General features: G+C 42.1%; 2 protein-coding genes across 2 annotated transcripts in view; both read right to left on the bottom strand.

Moving 5' to 3' along the window:
* Positions 1-367: 367 nt before the first annotated feature.
* Positions 368-10,448, bottom strand: LOC310996251 (NACHT and WD repeat domain-containing protein 2; the record flags this gene model as incomplete). Its single annotated transcript, XM_083985632.1, has 10 exons — positions 10,304-10,448; positions 10,113-10,201; positions 9,135-9,242; positions 8,171-8,368; positions 7,717-7,855; positions 7,427-7,575; positions 6,343-6,693; positions 5,574-5,675; positions 4,610-5,414; positions 368-3,543 (listed from the first exon to the last, which is right to left on the bottom strand). Exons 1-10 carry the CDS (start codon positions 10,374-10,376, stop codon positions 368-370), a joined length of 5,190 nt encoding a protein of 1,729 aa, XP_083841758.1. The 5' UTR covers positions 10,377-10,448.
* A 4,946-nt stretch (positions 10,449-15,394) lies between these two features.
* Positions 15,395-25,248, bottom strand: part of fchsd2 (FCH and double SH3 domains 2) — a gene marked incomplete at its 3' end in the record, with an annotated part of 72,190 nt that continues 62,336 nt past the window's right edge. Inside the window, exons 14-22 of the mRNA XM_083984631.1 lie at positions 24,623-24,712; positions 24,374-24,436; positions 19,549-19,683; positions 19,044-19,127; positions 18,703-18,880; positions 17,396-17,616; positions 16,288-16,480; positions 16,089-16,183; positions 15,395-15,487 (exon numbers count right to left, since the gene is read on the bottom strand). Of these exons, the coding sequence (XP_083840757.1) occupies positions 15,395-15,487; positions 16,089-16,183; positions 16,288-16,480; positions 17,396-17,616; positions 18,703-18,880; positions 19,044-19,127; positions 19,549-19,683; positions 24,374-24,436; positions 24,623-24,712 (1,152 nt within the window). The remainder of the gene's footprint in view (positions 15,488-16,088; positions 16,184-16,287; positions 16,481-17,395; positions 17,617-18,702; positions 18,881-19,043; positions 19,128-19,548; positions 19,684-24,373; positions 24,437-24,622; positions 24,713-25,248) is intronic.

Here is a 25,248-nt window from a genome sequence, read left to right as displayed (position 1 = left end):
ATGCATATCACAACGTCCTCTATGTTAACAGTACATTAAGATACAAAATAAAGTTGTGTACAAATATATCAGATACAGGTTTTGGTTTCACAGAAATGAAACTCAGGTGAATTGATTTCTGCAGAGCTGCTCCACCAAAACAATCTCAGGCAAACTGAAACCAAAAACAAATGATGATGCAGTTATAGATAAAGGTGTGTCCCAAGTGTAATGATACTTGCATTATTTTTGTATATACAGTATATCAGTAAATGCCTAAAAATACAACAATTTCTTAATGTTTTTTATTTATACATTGTTCTGTCAAATGTATCATCTTTATCTGCATTTTGAAAGCACAATATTTGTTTATTAGTATATAATACTCTTAAGGCCATGCAATATTGGGGGTTGCCAGGGGTAACCAACTGAATGGAGCTCGGTCAAAGGGGCATTGCTTCAACTCATCACTCAAGATTTCTCTGCACCTGAGCGACTCCTCCCCGTCAAGCGTGTCATCTGAAACTGAATACACACCTACGGACCCGTCTGCAAAACCCACTAACACACACTGCTGCTGACACATAGCCAGAGCCAATGGATTCTTAGACAGACGCACGCTCCCTATTCTTTCCCCGTCCACGAGTCGTACGACTGCGAGGACGGGCCTCGCGAGAAGGTCACAGGAACAGGTTTTCTCCAGGCTGATGTAGGCAGCTAAATAGCCAGTTTTGTCCAAGCAGGCTCTGATGACAGGACCCTCAGCTTTGAAGGAGCACAGTCTGACTTGAGACAGGTCCAAGAGGTTGACAGTGTCATTATCAATTGACAGCAGTGTGTAATTCCCATCAGAAGACATCTGGAAGTCTTGCGGCTGACACTGAAACGTATACGGCAGCTGAAAATGCCGGCACACAGTCTCCTCTGCTACCTTCCAGGTGTACACCGCTCCTGAGGCAACCATCACCACCACAAAGTCCGGATGCTCCGACAGAGTGTTAAAAGCAACAACGTGCTCTGAGCTTTCCACACAAGAGAAACGCTTGCTGATGGAGCCTGACCACAGACTGGCAGCTAGCAGATCGCCACGGCAGCAGCCAATCAGGAAGGTGCTCTCAGGAGAGACCTTGGCATTGGATAGGTACCGGTGTATGCTGCACACGATACTCCCATGAGCCAGTTTCCACACCCGGGACAACCCGTGCTTGGAAATACTCACCCCGAAGTTACCATTAGGGGTAATCAGGATATCTGTAGCTCTGGTGCCGCTGATGCGCATGATGTTCTGACCTGTTTCCATCTGCCAGAGGTAAACTTCTCCCGCTGAGAGAGTCACGAGGTGGATGTTATCTGGAGAAAGGCACAGTTTTTCCACAGGACCATCATGTAGGAAGTTAGCATGTGGAAAGCCTGTCTCTAGACTCCATCTCCAAACGATTTCAGACCCATCTGAGGTGTAGAACCACTCCCCTGTTTCTTCGACCATCACTTCCTTCACCCCACACCCTATTTTCGGACCTGTACCTGCCGCCTCTATCATCTCAGAGTCCCACACCGTGAGGCAACCGTCATGAGCAACGGAAATGACTTCTGAGGCTATTTTAAGGAGTGTGTGAGGCTCCTTTTTTGCTTCTAAAGAGAGGACACACTCTCCTGTGCTGACCCTCCACGCCAAAACAAGGGTACAGGCTGCTAGGGAAGCCAGGAAGAGGTGGCCATCCTGGGAAAGCACAGCTTGGGCGAAGGCCCTCCCATTAGGAGCCAAGAACTGGTCCCATTGCTCCCACTCACATGTGTCCCACAGAGTTATCTGATGAGACTGGCACACCAATAACATTTCAATTTCTTTTGAGTGATCTGTGTTGAGGACATTATTAGATTTACCCCCAGTAAATCTTTCCTTTACAAGTTTGGGAAGTTGTGTGTTGGTTGCAACATCCCATACAGTTATATTCCCAGTCTTGTCAACACATGCCATTTCCTTCTTATCTTCACAGATGATTATCGATGTAACTGCATTGTGGTTTGAGTTTGAGCAGCTGCCAAGCAGCCTGTTAGAGTCTGTGTCAAATATGGAGACTGTGCCCTTTTCCTGTCCACAGTACATATAAAAGCCATTAGAGGAACAAACCAAAGAGGTCACACAGCTCGGGCACTGGAAATGAGTCAAGGTCTCGCTGGAGATGTTAAACACACTCACAAAACTTTCATCTTTCCACCACATAAATAACTTTCTCTGACATCCAAGAAACCCCTCAATTTTGTTTGGTCTTTGCTGGCTTGACTTCTGTTCACACTCTGTTTTCAAAGGGTCTTTAATTTCTTGAAACATCTCCGGGCCTGTCACATCCCACAAGAAAAGCTTGTTGCAGTGTGTGGAAAGGAGAATGAATCGACTGCTACTCTTCACTCCTGAAAACTTCAGCTCCTCCTGCCCACAGATTGGTGACACTTTCACTATATCGCCGCCAGGACCCTTCCAAAACCAAGCAGAGCCATCATCCATGATCTCTGCTACGATCCCACAATGTGTGCCTGCTGCTTCTGCCACAGAAACGTCTTTGGTTTTGGCATCGCATTTTAAACACTGAATGGGGGCAACAGAGGAAGGAGCAGGACAAAGAGCTACTCCTAACCCACTTCCTCTTTTCTTCCTCTCCTCTCTGATCTCTTTGACATAACCTTCAAGCACAGGAAAGACCTCCAGATAGGGGAGGAGGCCTGATTCTAACACCATGGGCAGCTGCAAAGGAGCGTGCTGTAGTAAGCAAGCATTAGACTTTAATGTGCTTGCTAGGACTAGTCTTTCTCTTAAAAACTGATTCTGTGATGACCCTTGGTCACTCTCCAACATGGTAACCAGATCTCCAAGGAGACCACCTTGAATCATAGCCTGATGAAACCCCAATGACATTAACAACCCACACTCCAGTTCCTCCCATCTGCCACTTTGTTGCAAGTGATACGGCAATTCTATAACTTTTCTCAAGTTCACCTGGCCCGGCTCTTTGGACAAAGAGGTGAAAACTAATGGCTGGCTGGATGGCTGCCTGTCTATGTATATTTTTGTCTGAATGCTGTCCTTGTTCGCTCCTGCTTTCTGTTTAACAGCAAGGGGTTTAGCATTTCCACAAGCCCAAAGGCTGGTGAAGTAATCCGCCATCTCCGAATGGATCTCCCTCCTCACCTCTGGAAGGTCTAAATACCTCCTAGCCACCACCAGCTTGAAATGCCTGCTCACCCAGGATAAAACACGTGACCCCACAGACGTCCTCCTGATGAGAAACCCCCTCAAATCTAACAGAAGTCTCTCCACATCAATTTGTGGCACCCTCATAGTGGAGGAGGGGCTCTTGTCCTGCTGAACATATTCAGACAGCACCTCATCGTCATTGGACAGAAGATCGACAAGCTCAACCTCAGTGAGCCCGGTCTTAGCGAGGGTGAGGTAGGATGTCGCACAAATCACAAGAGAGGAACCGTGTTTCTGCTCCAGGAGATCCAGGAGTGCAGATATGGAGGCATGGATGCCATCGGGGAGAGACGACTCAGTCACCTCTGAATCTGATGATGGGGAAAAAAGAAGAGAGAGGAGGAATGTTTTTAAAGGTTTCTGGTTGACACCCAGTTTTTTCATATTCCACAAATCCCATGAAAACATTTAAAGCAGAAGTAAGTGATATATTTGTGTTAATATAAGTCTTAAATAGTTATATCTTCCGACAGCAATCACTTACATAGAGTGTTTGGACTGAAACACGGGTCTGTCAGTCCCTCTGCTCTGCTCTGAGCCGAGGAGAAAACATTTATCGTATCCTACAGTTTTTATCCAATGAGGAGAGAGAACGGCATGCAGGGCTGTGTGTGCAGCCAAGGGACGCCGTGAATGTGGTGACGTAGGGACGAGGACTGTTATGGTGCGTTCAAGGAAACTCGTAACTCGTGTTTTTCCGACCCGTGAAGTCGTACCAGTTCGATCTGGTACGAGTTCACGGGTCGGAAGTTACGAGTGGCCGTTATAGTGACTTTCACAGGTAAAACAGGTCGGAAAAACACGAGTGGGTTGCCTGAAACGCTACAAAGTCGTAAGTTGTGACTTGAAGCTGTAATTTACGGTTTCAAAAGCCTGCCTGGAACGCAGCATTAGCCAAAACGACCGGATCGCTTACTTCTGCTTTACGTACTGACTTCTCTTCTGACAGCTGTTATTTCTGACTGCTGGAAAACTTAAAGGCCAAAAAGTCTGTTGCATCACTTGACAACCCTCTTAGCCTTTTAACAGGATTTTTTAATATTGTGATTTAGATACTTAGATAGAAGATGATTCTATCTTCCTTTCAAATCTATTTGTAATATCAAAATATACTGTATATTGCCACAAACTTTTTATGTGATGAAACATTGTTATAACTGCACAGTGAAAATGGAAACCATGGCCAATTCTTAAGGCTTATCATGGTGCTGCAGAGCCCACCTTGGAAATTGCTGCATAAACACACAACATCCAGGACTGAAAATTGCCCCTAACGAATTAATGAGTAACATTTGCTAAAAAAAACAACAACTAAAATACCAACTTTTAAGGAAATGATTTACCCTTCCAAATAAAAAAAAAGAAAAACAGTTATACCAGAATTCCAGAGCGAGGTATGCACATGCAGTAGTGGAGCGTAGAGAGTCAGACCACAGGAACTCAGCGCCTGGTTCACCAGGAACTGTTGTCCTGACGTCACCGTCCTGCCTGAACTGATCAGCAGCGACGTCAACATCTTCACATGCTCTTTCCGGTCAGCTGATCCCAAATGTATGCAAACATAACCTGACTCCCTCTCACTGCCGTGTGGTGCGCAGTGAGGCGATTGTGGGTAATGTAGTTGGATGGCCTGCAGGACATGTTTTTGGCTGGAGGAGACTGCAAGGATTAGTTTGACACAAGGAGGAAGGGGCGAGGGAAGGCTCCCAACGATTTGGGGACAAATCAAGTTGTTTTCAATTTGATCGAGGCCGTCGAGGATCAGAACCAGAGGCTGCTGAGGAGAAGGCAGACTGGAGAGCAGGGAGGAGAGATGTTCTTTAAGGTCAGACAGACTAATGTCAGGATTTATGATGTCAGAATGATTTCCTCTCGGAGCGGGTAACTGGATTTTACTAAGGTGTAAGTTAGAGTCAGAGACATCCTCTCTGGTGGTGGGTTCATTGTGAGAATCCAGAGTAGATGCTAGGCAACAGTTGGATTTGTCGTCTTCGGGGTTAGTGATGGAGCTAAGATCGCCCAGGTTGGAGCCAGGACCGGGCTCAGTGGAGTATTTACTGTGATATCTCCTGTCTATCTGATAACACAGGGCAGACAAAAGGTGCTTTGGGGAAAGCTCCTGTTGCGAGTTGCAAATGTAAGTGATCACCTCAGGATCGCTGTCCGGTAGCCACTGCTTTATCTTTAGAGAGAGAAAGAGACACAGGAAGCACAATGGAGACTTGTTAGAAACTCATATTTAATATGAACACAACTTCTATGAAAATATAGTATGAATACAACGAAGAGAAAATGCCCATGTAGTAGAATTGAATCAAACATTTCACTACAGCCCGCTGACCTGTTGAGCACAGTGTGCCAGCAGCACTGACTTCCCCGTGCATGGCCCTCCTGTCAGCACCAGGGGGCAGCGTTGATCCCTCTGTTCTACATAGGCTCTGATCTGCAACCAGTGAAAGTAAACAGTGATGCTATGCTGCAAATAGTACGTAATGTCAGTGTGGTAGCAAATATTTATTGTTATTGTACTTGTAACATCTGATTATTGTATTGGAGAAATTAAATCCATCACATGTGTGGTGTTGTGTAACCTAATTCTTTGTAGTAGATAGGCTGTCCGCATTAGATCTGAACTGACCTTGGTTGTGTTAAAGGAGTAGGTCTCTATCTGCATTCATTCATCCACACATCATGTTTTCACTCAAGGGAACTAACAGCTATCTGCTTGTGCAGCCTGGAACCACCAGCTGCTACTTACAGATACTCCCACACACCTCTGTTTGTTAGAGTGTATGAGATGAATGGATATCAGATGACGGATTATTTTCATTTTCGAGGCTCCACTGTGTGAGGACCTTTGATCTCTGTGTTAATGCTGAGCCCATTTTCAAATGCTGTGTTGAATAAAATTCACAATGACCGGTCTGAGTGGTGCATGTAGAAAATAGTGTCGAAAATATCCATGATGTGGTTTTTTAATCCTCCTTAATTATTAATCCTACACACTACCGAGCTGGAGTGATCACATCTACACCAAGGGCAGCTAAAGATCAAACAATTATCGTTGTTTTTTGCCCTATGAAATAAACCTCATCCAGACCATTCCTCACCTCTGTCTCTTCAGCCCGAATGATGCTGTAGAGTCGGGACAGGATGTCACACAGCTCCTCCTGCTCAGCCTGCTCTCGGGCCAAAGCATTGCCAAACTGAGACTCCTCTCTGGCATCCGTCAGGCTCACGCCGTCAATCAACTCCATAAGGTCAGAGTACACCTGCTGGCACAGAGACATGGCGTAGGCCCGCCTCCTGGCCGTTGTGTAGCCGTGGCGTCGGTCACAGTCAGTGGTGGAGGTGTAGAGTATAAGCCGACAGGAAGTGATGAGACCACGGAGGAAGCTGTCACAAAGCTCTGAGAGTAATTGTTTGTCAGTGGGTTCAGTCTGTAGGTCAGAGGCAGCAGCCTTAAACGACAGGATGTGGAAAAAAATAAATTAGAATTATATTGATATTTAATACAATCTGCATCTGAATAATGTATTTCATATTTACCCACTTCTTTTTCACAGAAAATAAAATAAAATACATTTGAACACATTAAAAGTTTATTTTTTTAATAAATTATAAAAAAAATCAGACACTTCCTGTCATTTCAACATTACACAAACTTTATCAGGCTGATGTACACATTATTTCAATAAATCATGCAGACTAGAGCAATACACAACATGACCACATAACTCAAATGCAGTATAATGGTATATTTTTGGGGGTATAGTTTTTGGTCATGTTAATGATAAAAATTTTTTTAAAAAAAACAGCCACTTACAATTTTGTTATATTACATTTGTATTGTTTTTAATAAGCCCCACATGCTCCTTCTCGGAGAAACACAACTGGATAAAGTTCTCTGACTTCAAAAGTAACTACATGTTCAAAAAAAGAAGATGCCTGATGGTGATATAAGGGGATCAAAATTCTTTGAAAATGAAAATGGATTTTTACTGATGACACACTAAATGATATGGGAGCTAAGTGAAAGTGAGGCACATTGTGATCACTCAATCGGTGGTACAGGATACGTTAACAAATGAATGGCACAGTTTCTGACAGCTGGAAATCTAAAATTCCCCAAATTCACTGTTATCATAGGGGATTAAATGCTCCTGACAAATAAAAGTGGTGGGTGACTGTTACCTCTGACTGTGGCTCCAGCGGTGAGTTCATCCCTCCTTTCTCTTTTTCTCCTTTTGCATTGACGACCTTGTGCACGTAGACCAGGCAGCGTCCAACAATGTCAACAACAGGACGGTTTTCCAGAGCAAATCGCAGATCTGCATCCATGGCTGGAGAAGAGAAGAAAGTGGTGAATCACACTCGAGTATTGAACAAAACTCCTCTCTCACACACACACACACACACACACACACACACACACACACACACACACACACACACACACACACACACACAGCATATTATCTGACCTGATCTCTGGTAGCTGCGCGCTCTCTCTGGGGTCATAAGGCCGTTGTGGACACACTGACTCACAGTGGACTGAAATACCTTCTGCAGCTCTTCTTCTATAGCCTTCATCTTGCTCCTCTCTTCCTCGTTATCCTCTCCCTGCTCAACAACAACAAAAATTATAAAGCAGGACCACAGTCTACTGGCTGTGGAGAAAATAAATACATATTATTCAGCTGTATCAAACATCCCAAAAACATAATCTGACATACGGAATCAGGTTCAGGTTCATGAAATCTCATGAATTATTAACCAATTTATCTTAATGTCTGGTCTTATACGGAAATAAATCATTTTAGATTACTTAAAATCTAATTCAATTCATCTAATCTTAATGATTTGTTTATTCCTCTGCCATTCATAAACTTTTTTCTGTTCATTTCATGAAGTAAGTGAGTGAGTAAATGAATAAACCTGAGCATGGCAGGTGTCTCTGTGTGGGGGTCTCAGGCAGTAGGAGGGGGGGATGGTGTTCTCGTCCCTCTGGTAAACCCTCTCCAGCTGCAGGGTGCTGACTCCGGCCTGCTGGCCCTGCTGCAGTACCAGCTGGAACTCAGACACCTCCACCTGTGTGGGCAGAGCGGCTGTGCCATACTCATGTCCCACCAGAGCCTGCAGCACCACCATGTGGTCACAGAGGAAACATCGGCACGTGATGCATTAATAAGAGCAGATTAGTGCAGATTTGTATTGGCCGTCATTGATTCATAAAGCTTGGGAGCACTTTTCTTCATCCTGTGCAGCAGCCAGAAAACATAAGGATCCTCAACGATACTCCGATACCATGTACCAGGGTTGGAAACAACAGAAAAAAACTTTGATGAAATCCATTGTCATCAAATTCAATCTGTGAATCTTATAATCATTGATTTGTGCAGTGACTCTGACCGGTGAGTTTCAATATCACTTGGATTTAATTACATTGATGGGTGTATCCTGTAGGAATTCAGATTTTCACCTTTGGTTGAAAAAAAGGCTTTTATTTTGTAAATTACGCCTGATGAAGGTCATATTCCTGACCGAAACATTGCTTTAATAAAAATAATTGAGAGTGAGACAGTGTGCGAGAGCTTCTTCTGAATTTTGTAAATTACACAAACTCAGATAGCTATGTTGTTGATGAGGTGATCAAACCTGTGACTCTCCAGTTCATGGGTGAATCTAAAGCTGCTCACATGGGACTTTAGATTCAAAGCAGAATTTAACAGGGACTGATTTACTGACAGCTCCTTGTGTATACGCAGGTTTAAGGTGGCACTCCAGGGCCGCTGCTACTGCTGCTGGCACTGCAGATGTATTAATCTAACCATGTGTCAACCTTGGAGGTTGTTCTACTGCTCACGACATGATGAGTACATTGTTTCTGGTGATTTATTACCAGTAAAAATGGTCCAGCTGAGCTCTTTCTGCATTCTTCAATCAGCTGCTGTCTGGTGTTTTCATCTGGCCAACTACTGGGATCACTGGACTCAAATGGGTCTATCACCTGCACACACACACACACACACACACACACACACACACACACTGGTTAAAACAATCTAGAGGAGAGATGACTGATAATTCAGTTTGTGAAATAACAATTGGCCTCGCAACATATCATGTTATTCCATCTTTCTAATTACACAAGCTGCTGAATAAAGACAACACAGTGAGCTGGTCAAACTGCCCTGAGGTAATCTGACAAACACACACACACACATGCATGAATACAAACTAACACACACACACTGTCGCATTACAGCTGCTCATCTCTTTATCCTTCTCTTTTTTTGTGTCAAATCTAATAAGGTAAAGTTCACTAGAATTGACTGCGCTTTTACAGCAACAGCCTCAGGGGTCGTGTTAAAACACATACACACACCTGGAAGCTAACAAATACTATAATACTATTGTTTTTTTAATTACACAGTTGGCAGTGTGTACTGTTTTTGCACGAGTCTCTATGAATCTGTTACTGCTAAATCAAGTTATCAGGTATTTTTCTATAGGTGGCTGACTGACTACAGGTTTTCAGAACAGTTTGACTGTTGCTCAGAGAAAACAGTAACTTGAATTACGTAATAAGTAGCATCAGCGGTTGTCATTATATTTGACATTTTAGAAATACCATATCTGAATAATTCATGTAAACTACAATCAGAGAGCAACTTTAAAATGGAGATAATTGGGATGAGATGATACAAACACATTTTATTCCTATGAGATAAAGAGATATCAGTAGATCTTTAGGTTGGAACAATAACAGTATACCACACTATATGTTTATTGTGATAAAGACAGTGTATATAAAAAGTAAAAATAAAATGCAACAAGTCAACAAAACACAAGGGTGAAAAGTGGAGTGTTTACTCACCCTGACGTCTACTCCCAGTGTGTTTCTGCAGTGCTCTCTAAGTTCGGGGAACACACTCTCTCTCAGAGCCCTGCGCTCTACAACGCTGTCTGTGCAGAGTGAAAACACAAACACAATGCATCACAGAAAAAGGGGAAAAAACCAAAACCAAGAAGCGTGACTGAAGCACATCAACGTTGACGTCTACGTACCTTGTGGGTTTGAGCACAGATAGAGTTTCACACCGGATGAGCCGCAGGTGGAATCTGAAAGAGACCGGTTCATTGTTTCCCTCTGGACCTCATGTCAAAACCAAGAGCTGCTGTTAAAAGAAAAATCAGCACAATTTAAAGTCAGTACAGGGGCCTGAATAAAAAGTTCACAGTTGTTGCTGCTGCTGCTTCTCCTCTGTGCTCTGGCTTCTGTTTTCCCTCCTGCTCCACTCAGGAAATCCTGGTCTAGGCTGTTTATAGTGTGTTGTCATAATCACACCCACCAAGGCCAGTGCCTGGATCATCTACACAATACACACACACGCAAATGCATGCACCTGTCAGTTACACAAATTCTCAATTATGCACATAACACTCAAAATATGAAGGACAGGTGCATTCTTCTTCTAATAAGAGACAATGGCAAAAAAAAAAGCCAGAACGACCAAAACAAATTTTTTCCATATTTTTTTTATTAATTAACATTTGTACACAATAAATACAAACTTTTTGTTTTTTGTACAGCCAATAATAATATGCAGAAAGACTTTTGCTCCTGTTCTCATTATTGTCACCATGGCAACAGTCTGTGAAGAGAGAGAAGGCCAGTTGTTCCACCACATCATTAATAACAGCAGCAGCAGTAGGTGCAGCTGCTCCAAATCCAAGGATGAAAAATATAGAATTATATAATACATAAAAAAGCAACAACAAAAAAGGCTAATTTCAAATAACACTTTTAGGGAATTGTTAAAAAGGGGAAACTAATCATGTTCAGCTAGTGTGTCAACTTGTAACAAAAAGTCAGAGTTTGATCGATCGACTGATTGAGCAATTATTGGGGGGAGTTCTGTGGGATGCTGCTGTAAACCATAAACTTCAAAACAAGTTTGAAAACCAGTATAAATAAGATCTCAGAGAGATCAAGGAGAGGCTGTTGTCCAAGTCGCCTTGACCACACTGTTACAAGTCAATGCTAGTTCCTACAACAGCAGAAGAGCAGAGGTTAGGATCTGAAACTTGAACTTAGTCCAGCATGCTTAAACCTGTTGTTAGGGTGTGGATGCTACTAAATGTTTTGTTACTACAGAAAAAAACAGATGCAATAAAATGAAGGATGTTTCACCAGAATTTCACCATGTATGCCCTGCCCTGCTGTGTCCCAACTTGATACTTCATATTACAGTAATACTACATAGAGTGTAGGCTAGTTTATACCAATCCTCATACTCCATACTGTTTCTGCAGTTTGTTTACAATAAATAAATGTACTTTACGGTTGAGTGCTAACAGGAAATGTACTGCAACTTTGGAGCAGGACAGCAACACACACTGAATACTATATTTTCATTGTGTTTCTGAAGCCACACATTCTGAGAATGAGGACTGTTTTAATTCTTTCTGGCTGCAAAAGCCTACTTAATTTCTCATTCATCAAGATAATTTAGTACCCATACAAACATCTCTCAATATGTATAACTTAAATAGTTTAGTATTTCATAATTTAATTTGTAATGTGATCTTTCAACAAAATCAAAGCCAGGTCAAAATAAATATGTAGGAAGGAACTGGGGCACATCTTCAGAGTCCAACACAGACCTGATCAAATTCCTCCTCTTTCCAATTTACTCACACAGCTAGGCCCATCCCATGACCAGGAAAATTTAAAAACACACACACACTTTCCCCATGTTTTCATTCAAAATATCCCTTACTGTAACTGTTTTTGTTTTGTTTTTCATTTGCTGTTTATAAGTTAAGGAAAACACCAAATTACATTGTCCACAATTATCTCTCCATCTCTTTACAAGAGTGGAGACATAAAAATAAAAGTATCAGTCACACTGAAACAAAGAGGATCCATCACAGCATTAGAATGAAAACAACGACTCTGACGTCTGTATTTGTGACTACAGTGATTCAACAGAGTCATTTCAACACGTCCTGCTGCTACGTGAAGGTACTGCTACTTTCCAGGGAAGGTACAAATAAATAAAAGTGCTACACTGCCCTTAAGGCAAGGAGTTTTTTTTTTTTTTTTTTGGGGGGGGGGGTTCTTTCTTTGAGTAAAAAACAAAACAAAAAACAAATTGTACTTCGAATGTTGCTTGCTAGTTCTGTCCATTCAGGGTGATGTATTTATTCTATACATCTCTTTTGTTTTCTGTTTCAAAGTTGAGCTGTTAAGTGGGAGAAGATGAAGATGAGGCCAAATTAGAAACATGTAAGGTTCATTTCTTCATTTGTTCGTTTTACGGAGGTTTCCTCTGCTGCCACACTCCCATATTGATGTGATGGAGATGCTTAGCAAAAACAATAGAGAGAAATAATACTGGCGGATGTAATGCATGTCAGCTAAACAAACATATATGTTATAGATGAGTAAAATCAATGTGAGAGCAAATATGATCTGTAGAGATAAAAGTCATACTGTTCATTCTGTGATTAATTAATATTTTTCAGTATCTATATCATCTGAAATAAAACTTTTCTTTCTCTGTCACCAACTCCAGTGCCCTTGAAAGCACTGTTGTCCTCCTCCTGAACCATCCAGTGATACAAACACAGAGCAGGTCACAGAATGAGAGCAAATATAGAAATGTGTGTGTGTAATATTATGTAACTGCATGTGTGTATATGATAGCTACTGATTCACACTGACTGCCAATGGACAGAACAGACATTAGAGAAAAGAGGGAGAGAATTAAAAGGAGGACGGGGAGAGAGGTGGAGACAAGAGCAGAAGGGAGGATCCAGCCTCCACTTTCTCTCTTTTTCTTTCGTCCTCTCCTCCCCTCTCTCTTTTCATCTCTCCTTCATATTATATTTACAATGCCCTTTCAGTATAAGATGAGAATAAAACTTCCACTACATATCAGACAGGGTCTTCCATTCAGCCGAGTTAGTCTATATGAAACGCTGTGCATAACATTCCTATGACAACAGTAATGTACTGTACTAATACACATTTAATACGTATGATGATAAGGACTATATATGGCGAGGGAAGGGCGGGGGAGGAGGACGCTGGGTCCATACCAGTCTATGGTCCATACACACCACCCAGTTTCTCTGTCCATTTTCTTCAATCCCCACCGCACTCCAAAACATGACCAGGTTTGGCAAGTACCTTTGATCAAGCTTACTTTTTATGGAGCCCTAACACTCAAACACAAAATATAGTAAATATGTAGTAAATATAACTTTACCACCAATTAGTGGAAGTAAAACTTTTATTCTACTTTTCTATTACTCCTTTATTCCCTTATTTCATTTTCAAACCTCCTTTTTTGGTATTGGCACACATTTAATCATTTATGTTTTTTTTTGTTTTTTTTTAACCCTGCACATTTAACAATGTGCAAAATTCCTGTGCAAACTGCTGTAGCTAATGTCTGCTATCTGGGAAAGTACTTGCAATGCTATCCTGCTATTTGGAAGTTCACAGGTGTCAAAAAGTACAATGTAAGTGAGTCTTGGACTCAACATTTTGTAGATGTGTGTTTTTAAAGCTCTCGTTTTTTTTTTTAAATGTCAACCAAATTGAACTCAAACAATCTAAGTTGTAGTTAGCTTTGTTAGCATTGGCTTAAGGACTACAGTGCTTTAATGACTGATACAACAGCTTCTAGTACAGTGATGCTACAGCAGTGTAAAGTACATAAATACTTTACAGTCCATTGACTGGTGTAGTTTAATAAAGACAGTTAGCTCCTGCTGGGTAGCCAGTAGAAAAGGCAGATGCTCAATGTGTGACTGGAGTCACTCCAGTGCTGCCCACACTGTGGGAATGTGGTCAGTAAAATGAAATGTGTGGAGATAATAGACAAATGCCTAAATGTGTGCCAAAACCAAAACAAATAATAAATAAATACATGTATAAGGAAAACAAGCTATTGACATAGATATGTAAAATTAATTTTAACTCTGGAAATATCTTTCTGCTTTCTCATTTAAAGTTTAAAAAATTACAGATTTATATTTAATTATATTTGTATCTACTATTTAACTAACAGTAATATTACTGTATATCGTGATAGTCTCATAAAGATTTACTATATTTTGTCCGTGTCAGGGCTCCAAAGCTTTCCTCATGCTTCATGATTATTTGTTAGCAAGTGAGTGAACAAATCAAATTCAAACACTGAAATGAGAAATGAACTGCACAGAGAGATAAAGTGAGTTATGCTGGGAATAAACCGTTTGCATCCGTCGTGTGAGTGTGGCAGCTGACGTTGCTGAACTGCTGTGGAGAGGCACGTTCACCAGCTGCATCTGTGCTGTGTTGCTGCTGCAGCAGCTCAATCTCTCTATGTAGAGTTTGCAGGTTACTGGAATGTTGGATTTCTTGTAATTATAAATCAATTTGTCTATTTTCATCACAATAGCCAGTGAAGTGCCACCGCCTCCACATGCAGCTGCTAAAAAAGGTTGAAAAATAATATTATATTTTTCACATCTGTATCACATTCAGATTCAGCCTAGACATTCACAGCTGTGGTGGAAACTGTCAGGTTTGTGTAATGTTGCTGGTCTGATGTGAACATGACATGAGCAGGTCAGAGCTGCCACGTTCACACCACACAATCCAGTGTGTTCCCTGCCTTGTATCTTGAAATAAGCTTAATAAAATTAAATAAAACTTGCCAAACCCGTCATTTACTTCTCACTCCCCCCTCTCCAAACATTCTCCCTCCTCTTCCTCCTTTTATTACTGTGCTCTGGTTTGCTGCCCGATGAGGTGAAATTTTAAGGCAAGAATGAAAGGACGGGGGCGGTTGGAGAGGGATGCGGTTGGCAGCCACTGCTGCACTTCATTGGGAAGCTACTATGGAGATTAATTAATTGGATACTCTGCCTTTTTCTCCTCTCTCCTCTCTCCACCTCCACTCAAGGAGAGAAGATGTGGAGCGGCCAGAGGGGTCGACATGTTTCGGTTCACTTTATTTCAGCTCAGCTCAGCTCAGTTCAGTTCAGAGCAGTTCAGTTCAGTTTCCTCAGCCTGTGGGATAAGTCTGTCTGTCATCTGTTTTCGCTTTTTTTTCTTTTTTTTCTTGAGTGTCTATAACCGTCTGCAAACTTGTCTCCTTGTCACACTAGTGTGATCTCCACCTCTTCCGTCTTGTCGCTCTTCTCCTGCTGTCTCCGCGAGTGCTGCTTAGGTGGGGGAGGGGCAGCTCGCACCTGCAGCAGTGACATAAAGCAAATTAGTGTAAGAAAAAAAAAAAGTGTAAAAAAACACAAATACTGTTAATAGCAGCACAGAGGTGTCTTGACTTTCTTAATTTGACAAACGGCACAATGTTTTACTGCTGTAGGACACAAGCCTTCTTTTTGGCAACAAGTAAGGAATGTTTATTCTCTACTATTGGAGCCTGGTTTTAAAAATAAACACAAACGAATAGGATGAATATAAATAACAGCCAAATAGAGATGTACCAAAAAAGTTTGTATCCAATTTTGGCAATATAAACACTATACACTATATAAGGCTGCAAAGACCAGTTAGTTTTATGACGGATGGATGGACCTAACAATCACTTTCTTCATTAGCTGATTGAGTGCATTTGGTCTATACAACGTCAGACAATAGAGACAGATGCCCCTTGCAATTTTCTAAAGCCCAAGGTGCCATCTTCAGATTGCTCTTTTTCTCTGACCAGCAGGCCATTGCCAAGACACACACACACACATACAAAATATTACACATCTTTTCTTTGCAGAAAACAAACAAATGTGTCATCTTCCATATAAAGCACAAGTGAAAAATAACTTTGATACTAACAGGTCGTAGTTTCCCTGGGCCTCCTTCAGGGATGAATCTTGGTGGCTGAGTCTGAGGAAATCCTGGAGACACTGGACTCCTGCCAGAGCTCTGATCTACAAAGAAAGAGAAAGATTTCTAGTAAAAAGTCACAGTGACCTTTCTCGTGCTGTGTGTATGTGTGTGTGTGTGTGTGTGTGTGTGTGTGTGTGTGTCTTACTGTGAGTGGACAGCGGTCCCTTGTGTGATGAGGCGGGCAGTGGAGGCTTGTGCTCCCCGTTAAGTGCAGCGGAGGGTGAGCGTGGGAGAGGAGGCGGGGTGGACGTCTCAGGGCTGGTGAAAGGGCTGATGGGAGGTTGGTCGTACAGTGGAAGAGGAGGCAGAGAGGATGGCAACTTCAGTGATGGAGAGATCTAGAGAAAGAGGCAAAAATAGAGAAAGACATGAATTATGAATTTGCTGCTCACCCCCCATTTGATATATTACATTACTAACTATATGAATATTTCTAACTCCTGTCTCTAACTCGTTATATTTACCAACTAGTAAGCCACTAGGTAGACAGAGTAAGTTTTATTTGAGCTTTTTCTGGAAACAGTTGATGCCTCTTGCTGCTGGAAACAACACAGATCAAAAGCGGTGAGCGAGACAAGACAAAGTTGCAGCCAGGAAACAACGAGCTGAAAGATGCTAAATATCCAGCGTTGGTGCTCATCACTCTACGCGACACCTTTCCCATTACACAGAGTCATGGTTAATATATAAGGTATGATCACTTTGAGGAATATATTGCAGAAATATTGCCGGTTCACTAGTTTGAAGTGTGACCTGCCACTGCACACACCTTGAAGGATTCAGATTTGAACTAATCTTCACAACAGAAGACTTTAAAGATGTTAAGAGTTGTTGTGTGTTATGGCTACAGGCTTTTAGGAAGGGAGAGGCTGTATCCTTCCTGTAGCTGAACCTCCTAATAGGGCAGCGCTCAGTGCCACAGATAAGACTTCTTTCTGTGATTGCGGTGCAGGGTTTTTATCAGGGCACTGCAGGAACACGGCAGTTCTGATCCAGTGTTTGTGAACTCTGCCCTGCTGATAGATCAACTGAACAACAGGCAGGAAGGGAGGGGAGGAGTGGAGAGAGAAGTGGCACAGTACACTACACTTCATCCTTGGTATTTTTGCCCCGAGGGAAGAGTGATAAGGCCAGATTTCTAGCTCTGCTCAGGAGTAAAGCTTTGAATTTCCATGTGTTACTTACGTAGGAGTCATGTCTATTTTAAATGTGCATTTACCGAGTTCTCCCTGCATGCGCCGGCGTTTCCTTACCTGTATGTCGCCCGCTCCTCCCCCGCTGTTCTCCCCATTTTCAGTGAAATCTTCTACCAGCACGGAGGGGAAGACGCCCACCCGACCATTGAGCTCGCCCTCCCAGAAGCCGTCGTCCGTCTGAGTGTCGCGGCTCAACAGACGGATCACAGCTCCCTCGGCGAAGGAGAGCTCCTCGTCCGCCTGGCCCTCGTAATCATAAAGTGCACGGACGTACACCGCTGCAGGGAGAGAGAAAGAGGGATACAGAGAGACAGGGAGAGTAAAAAGAGGCACAGAAAGAATAATTATTCCCAGGGAAACGTAGTTCCCCGTCAGCCTGCCCCTCATTGTCATAAAGAGAATGGTACACAGCGCTGGAGAGAGGGAGATACAGAGAACTATAACGGTAATTAGGTGTCAGGCTTTCTCTCATGTGCCTCGTACACGTGTTTAGGTACAGCAGAGGCAGAGGAATAGAAAGAGGGCAGCAGAAAGGAAGTTGCAAAGAAGAAAGCAAGTCAGGAAAGAAAACCTAGGAATGAAAATGACAGTTCAAGATTTTTCTCTATAACAAAGATAACAAGATAGCAATCTGGTGCTGCATTCCTGAGGTTGTTTCACCTCCTTGTTTTGGCAAGGAGTGAAAATACACTTAACCAATCAGGTAGGTTTGGATTATCTCAAGTAATTAAGTCCAACAAGCCCAGTCAACATTTCTCAGAGTCAAAGCATTTACAACCTTCTTTAGACACTCCATCTAACATCTTGATATTAAACTGGTTTGAATTTCTGCAGCGCTGGGCCTGATTTTTTTTTCCATGCTGGCTGCTTGTTAGACTTCGATATGTGTTTGGATACAACCAGAGATAAGAGAGAGGCCAAATAGAGAGCAAATGTTTGTGATTAAGCTCAGCTCATGCCCATTTTATTACAGTAAATTGCCCTGTAAGTCCAACAATTTATGTACAACAACAGCTCTGGGTTTTTTTTTTTTGTTCCAGTGAAGCTGTGGAACAAGATTATAAAACTACAAAATATAAATTCATGAAAAGGAAATCTAAGCGTTTTAATATTTCTTTCTTGCTCAGCAGACATCCCCTGCACTCCCTCTTTCCAATAACAACCTGCTTAGTACAGTGTTTCCTTCAGATGGAATTCAATGGAGCAGTAAAGAGAAAATGCCTCACTCAGGCACATGATAACTTCTATATGGGAAAAAGCCAACTCATTTCAATTAGCCAGCTTGTTTTACCTTAACCCATGCAGTTTTGTTTAGTTTAGTTACCCAGAATATTCAACCTTCACCCAGTTTACAGCACACTTACTGTTCGTGTCTCCGTTGACACAGCCAGAGAGCAGGTCCGGCTCGGTTGAATTAGACGATGTGTGCGATCGAGCGTCGAGTGTAGCCAGAGACTGGAGCATACTCAGCAGACTGTTGGAGGTTGGGAACTGCAGGTATTTCTCTGGGACGTAGCCAATGTGGCCGGTCTTATTGCGGGCCTGGAAAACACATACTCACAATGAAGCGCTCTCACGGGCGCAGATATGTACATAGTTGATACACAAGAGAGGAAAAAACACCAAGAGATCATATAAAAAAGCAGACACATAGTAATAAACACAGAGAGCTCATGAGATAATTGTGTGATGCGGATTTGTGCACCTTGACCCAGTCCTCCATGTCTCCATCCTCAATGACCTCCAGCATTTCCTGTTCATCGATTGTTAACTCGTCCGGCTGAGAGGCCTGCACAAGAGCCACACCAACCGTGTCAAAGACAGAGGAAGAAGGAATAAGACAACATTAACAAAAAGAGAGAGAATATAGAAGATGAGAGGAGAAGAAAGCTACTCTTGACAATATATGTATCTATAACATTTAGTATATTTCATGTATCTATTCTAATCATTTTGTATAGTGTCGTTAAAACAATGAGGAAATTACTCAGTAACCTGAGGAGCAAGTTTATCATTAATAATTCATCTTAAAACACTCAAAGTTTCATGACATTCATTAGTGTTTGCTTGTTCAAATCAACATAACACTAAAATTCAACTTCACATGCCTTATGTGTGTATGATAGATACTGTGATGTTGTGGGTGTTCCTCTCAGCTGCACACATTAGCTACATGTTGGTAACAGCAGAGGGCAACTTGGTTCATATACCTTGTACGAGTACAGGACTTTGCAGGTAAGAGGGTAGTTTCGAAGGGTTCCCGAAGGACTGGAGCTGCTGTCGTCGAAAACCTCCATATTCTCTTCACACTCCTCACCCTCCTCACGCTCCAGGTCCACTGTGCCCTTTTAACAAAATAAACATAAACACAGATAAAGTCAAAACCTCTGATACCGACAGAGGACAAAGAAAATAAGCTCCATTCACTTAAAGATAAAAAAAAAGGACCACAGATCAAATAAATGAAAAGTTGTCCAACAAATGTTGGCTCTCTATGAAGTTAAGCAGATGTTGAATACTTAATGGCAGAAAAAAAGAGTGCAAAAGGTTGTCCAAGTAGTTTACCTGAGTGACTACACATATATAAATTCACATTCTCCAACTTATACGCCCTCCACCTTTGTTAGTTCTGTTCACGAGTTGTCTGTCCATCTCTTAGTTTCACAAACCAAGCTACACTACGCTGCCTTACCTTTTATTCCTGCCTGTTTCCCTCTTTCCTGCACTGTGTGAGACCTATACAGTAGCTTTTAGACACAGGTGTGGAGGGACTAATGTTTCATGTGATCCGACCCCTCCCTCTTTTGTTCCACCAGAATCTCACTGGCTTATATGAAGGTCATGTGATCCAGCTGGTAGAAAGATCCATCACACACAGCAAGCTGCCTTGTCCATAACAAAAGAGAGAGAGAGAGAGAGAGAGAGAGAGAGAGAGAGAGAGAGAGAGAGAGAGAGAGAGAGAGAGAGAGAGAGAGAGAGTGTGTGTGTGTGTGTGTGTGTGTGTGTGTGTGTGTGTGTGTGTGTGTGTGTGTGTGTGTGTGTGTGTGTGTGTGTGTGTGTGTGTGTGTGTGTGTTTATCCATTCCTAAGTCATTGTGTTTAGTCATCAGATTTCTGTTGACACAGTAAACTCTACACCAGAGCGGAACAAAACAGATGTGTGCTTTTGTACATGAGCTGATCTCTGAAGCTGTTCTCCTGGACACAAGAATCTGTTCTCGGGGGATATAATAACCTTCAGGTGTACTCCTAAGGTGTTCCCTAATAAAAAAAAATCAAACATTCTTGTTAAAGCTTTCCACTTGGAACTATTACCTAAGAGCCTTACATCTAAATCACACACGCTTGTTTTGCCATACGAGGATAAATGCAATGTGTAATACTAACAGCAGCATGCTAACATATCCATATAATAATGTTGATGTGTTCTTATGTCAATTAGATAATATGTTTATCATGTTCACCAGCTTATAGCTAACACATGGTGAAGCTAAAACTGACGGGATTGACAGATTTAAATTGTGTGGTACCGGTGCCGCTTAAATGAAGATTAGGAGATCACCAAAGTCAGCAGCCAAATGCTCTGAGGACTGGACAAAATTTCCATCTGCATACTACACAGTCATAATTTTGTGATGAGGAGGGTTTCAGCCTGTGAGCAGGTGGTGCACAGTAGCCACAGGGCTAAGTGTTAATTTATTCCCCTGGACCCAACCTATCATTTTCCAATGCTGCCAGACCAGTGACAGTTTTGATATCATCTGGTCAGATAGGTACTTTCAGTCTGATAGAAGACAACTTGTTTCTAGTTCTATATATTTTATGGTTTGGTTGAAAGGTGTTCTTTTTTGTTTGTTTGTTTGTTTGTTTGGGCTGCGTGTTTGTTTTGTAGGATCAGTCTTATCCACTTTACTGCTCTGATTTAAAAGCTCGCTGCACAACTTGAGGCCCAATTTCATTCCATCCCTCAAGCACAATGACCAGCATGTATTTCAGTAATAACCCAATAAAAAGTCACCAAAAAAACACATCTCTCAGTGTGCGCACCAATACAGCTGAGACGCAGACCAATCAACCAACCAACCAGATTTTATTGGTCTTGGAGGTAATAACTGTGAAAGTGATATTGTAATGAAGGCAGAGGCAGCCCGGGGGACTTCAGAGTTCTTGGCTTACTGTATTTCATGGTCGTATTAATAAAGCTGAGTCGAATGACAAAGGGGCAGTGGGAAGTGCCTGCTTGCTGTTTTCTACAGAAGATTATTATTCACAACCCATCCATCCTTTCCCCCCGCCGTCGGTCACTTGTTGACCTCTCCCTAATCAGAAAACTGCTGTTAACAATCTTTCCCACTGTGTTCTCCCCCTTTCCGCGTATCTGTCTCTTCATTTCCTTTATTTCACCTCTCTCCCTCCTCGCCACTGTTAGTCTCTAAAGGCCACGGTACACTCAAAATCAAATCAAAGGCTGTTGACCTGCCGTCAAATGCCTGAATACTAAACGTGTTCCCCGGTCTGTTGACACCTATGACTCCCACAGCAGGTGGAAGAGTTTTCAGTATGTCTACCCTCCAACTGATTCATTTTATAAATAGGACGACAAGACTTGAAAGAGAACATTTAAAAAGGAACTATGCAGGATTTGCAGCTTAACTTTGCTACATTTCTACCTTTTGCAAACAGCTTTGGAGTAATTGTGATGGTTTAATAAATAGCTTAACTTGTTACGAGGGAGAATGGAGAATGGAGAATTGCGTCTCTCGGCTGAAAACCAACTTTGCAAGATTGGGGTCGCCGCCCCGGTGTCCCAGCTCTCGTCTCTGCACACCGCGACACAAATGCGTCCCGTAACCCATAGTCTCTTGTTTATACTACACAAATATACACATATACATATATGTCATAACATTGTATATTATCTACCTCTATTGATTGATTTCTCACTGACTTCGTTGTAAACAAATGCACATGGCCAAGACGAGGGTTAGCAAAACAGTGGAAAAGTGACCAGAATTGCATACTGTAGTTCCAGCCCAAGTGATGTAAAAAAAAAAAAAAGAATTACAGGTAATTACTGTAAGTATTTGGTATGTTTGGCTTGCGTACTTGTATGAGAATTATTTATTTTGGTCACAATTTTCTCTGTGCAAACATCCATCCATCCTCGAGGGTCATAGGGGACAAACAGCAGCTGACAGTGGGAGAGAGGTGGAGCCCACACCCTGTGCAGGTCACCAGTCTATCACACGGCTCAGTGCAAGTCTAATATTTCCGTTTTCAGTTTCAGCATATGTTGCCCTTACAGTATGTTCTTCTGTGTTTGCTGCAGTTTTTCACAATTCCCCATCTCTCTCACCTCTGCATCCAATTTTACTTCAGCATTATCACTCTGACGCTGCTCTCTCCTCACCTCTTCCCATCTCCCTCTCCCTCACATCACACCACCTCTTTTTTTTCCCTCCCCCAGCCAACTCTCTCTCATTGTCTCTCCACCACTCCCTCGCTTGCTGCACAACTCTTCCCATCACCCCTACCTCTCTTTCCATTTAACTCTTCCTAGATTGCTCTCTCCCTCTCGCTCTCTAGACTTTCTTTCTCCCTGGTGTTAGCTGCCAGCTGCAATATCATGTGAGCAGAATGTCAAGTGCTTCCAGTGGAACAGACTGACTATGTTTAGTGCTGTTGACAGACACACACACACACACATACACACCCATGTCTCCTCGAAAAGTCCCATGTGGGATTACACTCCTAGTCATGGACACAGAAACAGACACGCTCAAACAAATGCATAAACATAACCTCAAACTTTAATTCAATTTAATGAAATTTCTGGGAGATGTGTTTCACTTTCTTACCAAGGGTTGAATAAGTAGTCTGACATACAGTATGATCAATATGAAGCTACAGCCAGCAGCCAGTTAGCTTAACTTATGATACCGCACAGCTTGCGGCTGTCTCTGCTTACAGGTAACAGAACCCGCCAATCAGCACCTTTCTTATTCACAGTAATCCACATAAAGCACCACCATAAAGCACTGATTTCAAGATAAGGCTGGATCAATCTTCTCATTGAACTCTCAGGAAGACAATAAATGCGTGTATTTCCAAATAAGTATTTGTTTACAGTGGAAAGCACAGTATAGAATATGAAAAATAAAAATATATACCTCAGCCTAATGAGGGCAGTGGGATGTGGAGCTAGCTACCTTCAGCTCACTTCCTCCCCCATAATGTGCAGCGAGAGGATTCACAAACATTCATGAGTTCCCTTCAGGCTTCAGATCTGTACTCATTCTGTTTTGGCAGTAAAACTAGGAGTCATGAACTCAAAACTAGAGAGTTGTGCATCGACTACATCAGTATTCCATTGGGGAAGTGGGGCGTTTTAAGAGGCTGTAACTAGCGTGACAGATGATTAGGCAGCAGGGCTGAGGTCAATTATCTTGCAATTTACATCATTCAGGAAGTGATTTGTCTGGAGAACTATTCTAGCTGGGTGGTTTTCACTTATAATGAAATCATAAAGAACGAAAAGTCTCTAGTTATGAGTCAGTGCCTTGGTGTTTAAAATGAGATTTCTTTTGGATGTGCTGAATTAGGAGAGCTGTTGATGTGGTGCATAAAGAAAAACAGTTGGGAAGAGCGGATGAGTCAATATCAGTTATGTGACTAACATACAGTGACACATTTTAATGGTGTGATGGTTTGAAGTGGGATAAGGAGGCCACCATGCATGCAGTACAAACAGCTAGGGCTCATGTGTTGCTGTGAAGAAATACCTTTCTACTTCTGATGTGAAAGATTCAGAGATTCACTTTCCAGCCAAGTCAACCACATCTTTGTAAATTGATTGATTTATATATTAGCATAGTTATTTTGGGTTTATTTTACTTCACCAGGTTTGTTTTTCATTAATTCCTCCAATGGTCTCACATTTCATTAATAAACTTTCAGTGTTTGTTAAAGCAGAACGAGTTGTGCTGGCTTGGCAAGAAAGCAGCAAACGTAGGCACAGTGAGGGGAAGTGTCTCACCGACAGTGAGGGATCGTGGGAAGTGTAGCTGGCCCAACGTTCATTCTCCAGCTCCTCCATCACCTACAGCATGCACAGAGAGAGTGGGGAGGGGGGTTTATACACATATTGCAAACAGTCACACTCGTACACACATACTGCAGTACGCCGACTGGTATTCATGCGTGAAGGGATACACACACACACACACACACATACACACACACACTCAAACACACATACATACATTTTTCTCCAGACTAAACCCACCTGGTTCATGGCGCTCTTCAGCCAGGTATCCACAGCAACCCCCACCTGTCGTAAAAGGTCCAACCGAGCCTCAGCTTTCAGCTTTATTGTCTTGGGAAAGAGAAAGAGACGGGTGAAGAATATTAACTTCAAATTTATCACTGACATAGTCATAGACAACTGTAAAATTTTATGTTACAGACACCGAAGCACGTGAGCCACAGTGTGTCCATATCACTTTATTTATCCTGCTGAGTAAAATGATGTAGACGACACATAAAGTGTACTAGGACTACATCTTTGCAATCCAAGTTAATATAACTGTCATTCTCTGTGGTTATATCTGTTCAGAAGTGGGAACCTTTTTCTCAGTGATGGGAGACTAACCCCTTAAAATTGCAAAAGCAATTGAAAACACATAAACATTTTTGATCATGATGTTGACATAAAACAAACAATGCAATAACAAAATCATCAACTACTAGCAAGCGTCTCTGCAAGTTGAACCTTATGGGAGTTTTCAAGGACTTTTATCCAGGCCCAAATCAAGGTGCCAACACAACATAAACTGAAAGACGGATCAATGTTAATTACTGTTACGACACAAGTAATTATGAGGACTATAGCAGGCTGTGCAGACGCTCATG

Source organism: Trachurus trachurus (genome assembly GCF_905171665.1).
Source record: "Trachurus trachurus genome assembly, chromosome: 13".
Classification (NCBI taxonomy): domain Eukaryota; kingdom Metazoa; phylum Chordata; class Actinopteri; order Carangiformes; family Carangidae; genus Trachurus; species Trachurus trachurus.
This window is presented reverse-complemented; position numbering and strand designations above follow the sequence as displayed.